The sequence below is a fragment of the Ranitomeya variabilis genome, chromosome 2 (assembly GCF_051348905.1).
Source record: "Ranitomeya variabilis isolate aRanVar5 chromosome 2, aRanVar5.hap1, whole genome shotgun sequence".
Classification (NCBI taxonomy): Eukaryota; Metazoa; Chordata; class Amphibia; order Anura; family Dendrobatidae; genus Ranitomeya; species Ranitomeya variabilis.
In genome coordinates this window covers 852,088,615-852,098,753 of record NC_135233.1, presented here as the reverse complement: position 1 = coordinate 852,098,753, position 10,139 = coordinate 852,088,615, and the positions used below count along the sequence as shown (strand labels likewise).

Sequence of the window (10,139 nt, the reverse complement as noted above, 5' to 3'; positions counted from 1 at the left end):
ATCCATTTTGGTTTGCGTTTTGTATGTTTTTTGATGCACCTGTAAAAACGGCGTGAAACTGTGACAACACTGCTATGACCCAGGAGTCAGAAATGTTTCCAGGAACATTTGCCATCATGTTCCCCTGTCATTTGAGCAGTGTTTCCTTCATTTTCAGACGTTTTTAGACCTTAAAAGGACCCCCTGGGGATCACAGTAAAAATATTCGAGTCTCCCATAGACTTACATTGGGCTCGTTTCATTGTTCTGTCTGAGTACCCGAGTATTACAAATTGTTCAACCCAAGCAACGAGCACCCGAGCATTTTAGTGCTCGCTCATCACTAATCATTAATATTCATACAGCCTAAATACCCTAGTAATTAATATTTTCGCATATTTACTGTATCTTTCTATTTGTATATAATTTTTGTGTATTCTCTTATTTTCATATTGACCTACACTCACCGGCCACTTTATTAGGTACACCATGCTAGTAACGGGTTGGACCCCCTTTTGCCTTCAGAACTGCCTCAATTCTTCATGGCATAGATTCAACAAGGTGCTGGAAGCATTCCTCAGAGATTTTGGTCCATATTGACATGATGGCATCACACAGTTGCCGCAGATTTGTCGGCTGCACATCCCAAAGATGCTCCATACAAGGCAGGATGGATCCATGCTTTCATGTTGTTTACGCCAAATTCTGACCCTACCATCCGAATGTCGCAGCAGAAATCGAGACTCATCAGACCAAGCAACGTTTTTCCAATCTTCTACTGTCCAATTTCGATGAGCTTGTACAAATTGTAGCCTCAGTTTCCTGTTCTTAGCTGAAAGGAGTGGTACCCGGTGTGGTCTTCTGCTGCTGTAGCCCATCTGCCTCAAAGTTCGACGCACTGTGCGTTCAGAGATGCTCTTAGGCCTACCTTGGTTGTAACTGGTGGCGATTTGAGTCACTGTTGCCTTTCTATCAGCTCGAACCAGTCTGCCCATTCTCCTCTGACCTCTGGCATCAACAAGGCATTTCCGCCCACAGAACTGCCGCTCACTGGATTTTTTTTCTTTTTCGGACCATTCTCTGTAAACCCTAGAGATGGTTGTGCGTGAAAATCCCAGTAGATCAGCAGTTTCTGAAATACTCAGACCAGCCCTTCTGGCACCAACAACCATGCCACGTTCAAAGGCACTCAAATCACCTTTCTTCCCCATACTGATGCTCGGTTTGAACTGCAGGAGATTGTCTTGACCATGTCTACATGCCTAAATGCACTGAGTTGCCGCCATGTGATTGGCTGATTAGAAATTAAGTGTTAACAAGAAGTTGGACAGGTGTACCTAATAAAGTGGCCGGTGAGTGTATATCACTAAAATAATTAATTAAAACAGGTGAGGCATGTAATCCATATACTACATAGTGAGGGAGGTGTCCAATGAAGAGATAGAAAACTGGGAAGTTCCAGGTGTGGATGTGCAATAAATAAGAGCACCTGCTCTCCTTCCCTAATAGAATTCAGTGTGGAGGGACAGTCACATACACCTGTTCTTCTGATGAGACAAACATTTCTTCACCATGTTCTGACAGTAACAGAAGAATCAAGGCAAAGATGGGCAAACTAGCTACCTGGATTTATTTGACCTTCTGTGTCATATATTTAGGTGGTAAGTGTTTGTATTAGCTATATACTTACAGTTATTACCTGGCATTGGTTAGATAGTATTCTCTATTTAATGTTTTTCTTCATAAATTATATACAGCTGTGTATCTTTCCCTGTCGATAGCATTAGCTGTTAGTACATAGAGTAATGATGTTTTCTAGGCTATGAATATAGGAAAAAGGGCCAAACATTATTGCATATGTAACTCTTTATTGTCTATTTTCTTGCATTTTTGTCTGTCACATTTTCCTTAAATACTTTTTTAAATCTGCTGTATATTTTTAAAAGTGTTTGTCTTTTTTTTATGTTCATCACTGGGCAGGGTTTGGGGCTTCCAGTTGTTACTCAAACGTACTCCATGCCCCATCTACCGCTTGCCACTGGAGCATAAAAAATAGCACATCTGAAATATTTGTGGAAGTTTTTCAGCATTTAAATGGAAAATGCTAATTTTCATGCTAAAAATTCCCAAAATAAAGTGAAGATAAAATTGCATTTTTGTATTTGGCACAAAATTTTGAAGTACGTCATCCATTTTTAAGAATTTGGAGCAAGAAAAGTCAATGACTACCACAATACAAAAAAAAAGAAAGGTGACTTCCAGAAAACTGTAAATGACAAATTGTGTCAGTAATATATAAACGTAAATCTGAGTGATGAAGTTAAGGATGCATATTTTATTTCCTGTGCAGACTGTAGTTTTTGCTAATGGATTAGATTGAGTTGATCCTTTATTATTGCTCAATTTTTGTAAAATTGCTAAAAATCACTTCAGATTATATCTATTTTTGGGAAACTTGGAAGGAGAACTGTATGGTCACCAGCGCACTTTGCAAATGGGCATCAGCCAAACTGAGTGGCACATGTACCTAGTAAATAGAAATCTGTCAGGCAAAAAAATTCTTCTGTGAAGAAAGTTGGCAAAATTAATGAAGGAGAACGTTGTCATAATCATTGTCATTTGAAATTTTAACAATGTGCCTAAAGAGGATATAACTAAATTGTTTTAATACAAAGCTGACAAATCTCAAGATACGTTTTGTAAGCAAGAGTCTATAACAAAATATCATTATATCTTTGAAGAACATTTTTTTTTTAAATATCAGATATTGCAGTTTCAGGTGTGAATTTGTCCAAATGCAGTAAATATTCTGTGAATGTTCTGACTGGTGTGAATAAGCCATTGAAGTTAACATTTATAAAATTGAGGGGTTAAGCGAATGCTGTTTTCTGCATGTAAGTAAAATAGGAAAATCGGGTGAATGAAAAGCTCCGTGGCAATAAATCTTCATATTTATTATAGGCAATTAAAGCAATCAAAAGCACTTCATCCAGTGTAGTCAGCTCACATGAAGGGAATAGTTGACCTACGAGTTTCTGCCAGTAGACTTAATCATGGTATAATATATCAAATGTGTATTCAGCCCTGTTAATTGTTGGGCATTCAAAACACCCAATTAGGACTAATCTGCACATGATGGTCAGGAATAAAAGATATAAAAATAGCAGTCAAACAGAGATAAACTCTAACCAGGGTATAAAAAATGTGACTGTATCATGAATGGAAGTAATATATAAATATCAAACATCAATAATTTAGTATAAAATTTCTGATATTTAACCCTTAGCAGCACTCAACTCTCCTAAGTAAATATCCACTTAGATTCCTTGATTAAAAAATTTCTTTTACAATCACCTCCATGTAAGAGTTCACAAACCTTTTTTTCTTCTTGAGAATCTCAATGAAATAACATTCACTTTATTTGGCCGCGAGAAGCATTTATCTTCTCTTAATGCACCTGTCACCAAAGGATTAAGTGTGTCTGAAAGAGGTGTCATAATGCGCCCCTTTACTGGACCAGGGGCACAATCAACATACTGATCTTACCAGTGGTGCGTTCTATCTAATATATTACAGTTAATGATATAATGAATTGCAAATGTCTGAGCCTTTTGTATTGAATGGAAATTCGGGCATGTATGTACTGAATTACAAAATTTGCATCGATCATGTCGACATTTGTAAAAGCCTGACAATGAAGTCAAGTTTTTCTTGTGCGTTTTTTATCCTCACTATTAAATAAACATGGAAATAAAATTGAGCCCAAAATAGCGTTTTTCCTGGCCACGTATCTGATCTCAGCATCTGAAATACTTTGTATCTTGCAAATAATTTGCAACTTGGGATCTTGATTTGACAGAGGCAGATAGTTTTCATTATTTTGGTAATGCCATTATATTATGGAATACATTTTTTGAGAAAGTGAATGTTATGGTTATTGATTTTTTATTATTATAAACAAAACATTACAAGCTAATATCTCCACAAAGTAGATGAAAAATTACAAAACTAAAACTACATTTTACTCAGCACTGCAGACACCATGTCATGACGTGGCCAGATTACAATGCTCATACTCGTGAAAGGTCCTCAATAAAAAGCATGCACGTCCTAATGAATTTTGCACATCCTTCAATGGCATTGCACAACTGCCCTACTGGTATACATTTTTGGGATAATTTCCACTACATTACTGTCATAAATTATCATGAATTAGTTGGACTTCCTTGGTCATCCCACCCCAGCTCTGTTCAGTTTTCTAAGAATGGTCAAAGCCAGCCTAGAGGGGCATAAAAATGCAGAAAGTTGCTAAATCATTACATAATTTCAAGTTGCATAAAAATTGTGTGAAATTTCAAGGTGTATGCATCCAAAATTCTAACTAAAAAACTTTGATGAATTGTATCCTTAGAGTATGCTTAAGATTGGTTACATTTGACAGTACCATACACTTGATAGTTGCAGGAAACCACTTGGGCTACATCCATATGATCAGAAATATTAGCATTTTGGATGCAGCTCATTTTTCTGTGTTCCATTAGAACATGTGGTTAGATAACTATTCAGATTTACCACATTTAATGATATTCTACTGTCGAAAATCTGCAGCAGAGACTAGCGTCTCCTCCACAGAAATTGATATGCTGTGGCTCGTAAACTTGCACTGTGGGCAAGTTTACACAGCATTATATAAAAGCACAGTGGGCATAGGATTTACATAAGTCTCATGCACTGTACTTGCAATGTGGAAAAAGGCGTTTTGGACACAGAGCAAATATGGTGGGTTCAAAACGCTGATATTCCTGATCATGGGCGGTCAGCCTTATATGTTAAAGAAACTGTCCCATTCAGAAATGTTGACAAAAAATCTGACTCATTTTAAGAAGTGATAAAAGCATTGAGTTAATATAACAATACTACACCTGATCTGGTTATAGTACTATCCTAAAGAAAGCCTTGTATATTATCTAGATAACATATAGCATTTAGAATAATGTAGTTTGAATTTCACATATGTCATGACATTTCATACATTTACTGCCTACTGAATATAATAAAAATGTAAAATAACTTCTGTAAACCTTTGTATACTTTTCTAGCTTTACTCTCCTCCCTTCTTTACATGGATGTCACTTATGTCTTTTTGCCATGTGTGATTGTACATTTCCTTCTAGTATAGAGATTACCTTAGCACTCAATTGAAAATTGTTTTTAAATTTTATTGTAACTTGACAGTCCCATGAAAACTATAGAAATGACCAGCCTTTTGGCTAAAATAACCTTTTTCGAGAAACAAGTGCTTCTCACAAAATTAGAATATCATCAAAAAGTTAATTTATTTCAGTTTTTTCATTACAAAAAGAGAAAATCATATATTATATAGTGTCATTACAAACCTTACAAACAGAGTGATCTATTTTAAGTGTTTAATTCTGCTAATGTTGATGATTATGGCTTACAGCCAATGAAAACCACAAAGTCATTATCTCAGTAAATTAGAATACTTTATAACACCAACTTGAGAAATGATTTTAACCCCTTCACCCCGAAGCCTGTTTTCAACTTCCTGACCAGGCCATTTTTTTCAATTCTGACCACTGTCAATTTATGAGGTCATAACTATGAAACGCTTCAACGGATCCTGGTGATTCTGAGACTGTTTTCTCGTAACATATTGTACTTTATGATAGTGGTAAAATTTCTTTGATTTGACTTGCATTTATTTGTGAAAAAAAATGGAAATCTGGCAAAAATTTTGCAATTTTTAAACTTTTAGTTTTTATGCCCTTAAATTAGAGAGTCATATCATACAAAATAGTTAATAAATAACATTACCCACATGTCTGCTTTACATTACCACAATTTTGGAAACATATTTTTTTTGTTAGGAAGTTATAAGGGTTAAAAATTGAACAGCAATTTCTCATTTTTACAACAAAATTTGCAAAACCATTTTGTTTTAGGGACCACCTCACAATTGAAGTGACTTTGAGGTTTCTATGTGACAAAAAATGCAGAAAAGTTACAACATTCTTAAAACTGCACCCCTCAAGGTACTCAAAACCACATTCAAAAAGTTTATTAACCCTTCAGGTGCTTCACAGGAATTTTTGGAATGTTTAAAAAAAATTGAACATTTAACTTTTTTTCACAAAATTTTTACTTCGTATCTAATTTGTTTTATTTTTCCAAGGGTAACAGGAAAAATTGGACCACAAAAGTCGTTGTTCAATTTGTCCTGAGTACGCCGATACCCCATATGTTGGGGTAAACCATTGTTTGGGCACATGGCAGAGCTCGGAAGGAGCGCCATTTGACTTTTCAATGGAAAATTGGCTGGAATTGACATCGGACACCATGTCACGTTTGGAGAGCCAATGATGTGCCAAAACAGTGGAAACCCCCCACAAGTGACACCATTTTGGAAAGTAGACCCCCTAGGGAACTAATCTAGATTTGTGTTGAGCACTTTGAACCCCCAAGTACTTCACGTAAGTTTATAATGTAGAGCCGTAAAAAAAATCTTTTTTTTTTCACAAAAATGATATTTTCGCCCCTAATATTTTATTTTCCCAAGGGTAACAGGACAAATTGGACAACAAACTTTGTTGCTCAATTTGTCCTGAGTACGCTGATACCCCATATATGAGGGTAAACCACCGTTTGAGTGCATGGCAGAGCTCGGAAGGGAAGGTGCGCCGTTTGACTTTTCAATGCAAAATTGGCTGGAATTGAGATCGGAACCAATGTCGCGTTTGGAGAGCCCCTGATGTGCCTAAACAGTGAAAAACCCCCACAAGTGACCCAATTTTGGAAAGAAGACCCCCTAAGGAACTTATCTAGATGTGTGGTGAGCACTTTTAAACCCCAATTGTTTCACTAAAGTTTAGAATGTAGAGCCGTGAAAATTAAAAAATATTTTTTTCTTTCCACAAAATGATCTTTTAGCTCGCAATTTTTTTTCCCAATGGTAACAGGAGAAATTGGACCGCTAAAGTTGTTGTGTAATTTCTCCTGAGTTCGATGATACCCCAAATGTGGGGGAACCACTGTTTAGGCTCACGGCAGAGCTCGGAAGGGAAGGATCGCCGTTTGGAATGCAGACTTAGATGGATTGGTCTGCAGGCGTCATGTTGCATTTGCAGAGACCCTGATGTACCTAAAGAGTAGAAACTCCCACAAGTGACCCAATATTGGAAATTAGACCCCCCAAGGAACTTATCTAGATGTGTTGTGAGAACTTTGAACCCCCAAGTGTTTCGCTAACGTTTATAACGCAGAGCCGTGAAAATAAAAAATACATTTTTGTCTACGAAAATTATATTTCAGCCCCCCATTTTTTTTCCCAAGGGTAACAGGACAAATTGGAGCACTAAAGTTGTCCAATTTCTCCTGAGTATGCTGATACCCCAAATGTTGAGGGAACCACTGTTTGGGCGCACGGCAGAGCTCGGAAGGGAAGGAATGCCATTTTAAATGCAGACTTAGATGGATTGGTCTGCAGGCGTCACGTTGCATTTGCAGAGCCCCTGGTGAACCTGAACAGTAGAAACCCCCCAAAAGTGACCCCATATTGGAAACTAGACCCCCAAGGAACTTATGTAGATGTGTTGTGAGAACTTTGAACCCTCAAGTGTTTCTCTAAAGTTTATAACGCATAGCCGTGAAAATAAAAAATCTTTTTTTCCACAAAAATTATATTTTAGCCCCCGGTTTTGTATTTTCCCAAGGGTAACAGGAGAAATTGGACCACAAAATTTTTTGTCCAATTTGTCCTGAGTACGCTGATACTCCACATGTGGGGGTAAACCCCTGTTTGGGTGCACGGGAGAGCTCGTAAGGGAAGGAGCACTGTTTTAGTTTTTCAATGTAGAATTGGCTGGAATTGAGATCGGACACCATGTCGCATGTGGAGAGCCCCTGATGTTCCTGAAAGGTGGAAAAACCCCAATTCTATCTGAAACCCTAACCCAAACACACCCCTAACCCTAATCCCAACCATAACCCTAACCACACCCCTAACCCTAATCCCAACCCTAATCCCAACCATAAATGTAATCCACACCCTAACTTTGGCACCAACCCTAACCCTAACTTTAGCCTCAACCCTAACTTTAGCCCCAACCCTAACTCTAACCCCAACCCTAACTCTAACCCCAACCCTAACTTTAAACCCAACCCTAACCCCAACCCAAACCCTAACCCCAACCCTAACCCTAGCCCTAACCCTAACCCTAACCCCAACCCTAACTTTAGCCCCAACCCTTACCCTAACCCTAACCCTTACCCTAATAGGAAGATGGAAATAAATACATTTTTTAAAATTTTATTATTTTTCCCTAACTAAGGGGGTGATGAAGGCAGGTTTGATTTACTTTAAGGCTGTGTTCACACGTTGCAGATTATTCGCATTTTTTTCGCGTTTTTTCCCTATAAAAACGCTATAAAACTGCAAATAATCTGCATACATTATGCATCCTATCATTTTTAATGAATTTCGCATGTTTTGTGCACATGATGCGTTTTTTTCCGCAAAAAAAAACGCATACCGCACAAAATCCGGACATGCTCTATCTTTTTGCGGTTTTTTTGCGGATTTCCCACTCCAAAATGCATTGGGAAGTGTCCGGAAAAAACCGTGGCAAAAATGCATCAAAACCGCGGCAAAACCGCGGCATAAACGCATGCGGTTTTCTTGCGGATTTCTTGCAGAAAATGTCCGGAATTATCAGGAATTTTCTGCAAGAAATCCTGAACGAGTGCACATAGCCTTAATAAGGGCACACGTCAGGATTTTGTCAGGATTTTTCATCAGGTTTTGTAGCCAAAACCAGGAGTGGAACAATTAGAGGAAAAGTATAATAGAAACATATGCACCACTTCTCTGCATTTATCACCCACTCCTGGTTTTGGCTAAAAAACCTGATGAAAAATCCTGACAAAATCCTGACGTGTGCACATACCCTAAAGTGTTTTTTTTTGCCGATTTTTATGATTGGTAGCCGTCACACACTAAAAGACCCTTTTTATTGCAAAAAATAGTTTTTGCATCACCACATTTTGAGAGCTAGAATTTATCCATATTTTGGCCCACAGAGTCATGTGAGGTCTTGTTTTTTGCGGGACGAGTTGACATTTTTATCGGTACCATTTTCGGGCATATGACATTTTTTTTTTCGCTTTTTATTCTGATTTTTGGGAGGCAGAATGAATAAAAACCAGCAATTCCTGAATTTCTTTTGGGGGGGGGGGGGTTATACCATTCCACGTTTGGTACAATTGATAAAGTAGCTTTATTCTTCAGGTCAGTACGATTACAGAGATACCTCATTTAGATTTTTTTATGTTTTGGCGCTTTTACACAATAAAAAGTATTTTATATAAAAAAAATTGTTTTTGCATCGCTTTATTCTGAGAGCTATAACTTTTTTATTTTTCTGCTGATGATGCTGTATGGCGGCTTTTTTTTGCTGGACAAGATGACGTTTTCAGCGGTACCATGTTTATTTATATCCCTCTTTTTTATCACGTGTTATTCCACTTTTTGTCCGCCGGTATGATAATAAAGCGTTGTTTTTTGCCTCGTTTTTTATTTATTTTTTTGCGGTGTTCACTGAAGGGGTTAAATAGTGGGATAGTGTTATAGAGTGAGTCGTTACGGACATGTCAATACCAAACATTTGTACTTTTATTGTTTTTTTTAATTCTTTACATAAATAAATGGATTTATTGGGCAATATTTTTTTTCTTTATTTGGGGATTTTTTTTTTTGTGTACATTCTATTTTTTTTTTTACTTTCTAACATTGTCCCAGGGTGCAACATCACTATATTAGATCAGATCGCTGATCTGACACTTTGCATAGCACTGTGTCAGATCAGCGATCTGACAGGCAGTGCTGGAGGCTTTCCGGTGCCTGCTCTGAGCAGGCGCCGGCTAGCCACCTCACTTCAGGACCCAGTAGGAGCTTCGCAGAGGTGTATCTAGCCTTTCCTGCACCCGGGGCAAAGGATCAGTTTGGCGCCTTCCCCCCAACCTCCCCCATTTGAAACTTAACTCTATTGAAACTTTATGAATCTCCATAATGTTAAAATAGATACCAATAAAAGTAAAATTAATTGAGACATCAGTAGGTTAAGTGTTTTTGAATATCCATATTG

General features: G+C 37.5%; 1 protein-coding gene across 1 annotated transcript in view; it reads left to right on the top strand.

Moving 5' to 3' along the window:
- Window positions 1–1,489: 1,489 nt before the first annotated feature.
- LOC143803976 (uncharacterized) overlaps window positions 1,490–10,139 on the top strand; it is a 296,624-nt gene continuing 287,974 nt past the window's right edge. Inside the window, exon 1 of the mRNA XM_077281727.1 lies at window positions 1,490–1,640. Coding sequence (XP_077137842.1) covers window positions 1,586–1,640 — 55 coding nt within the window. The 5' untranslated portion in view covers window positions 1,490–1,585. The remainder of the gene's footprint in view (window positions 1,641–10,139) is intronic.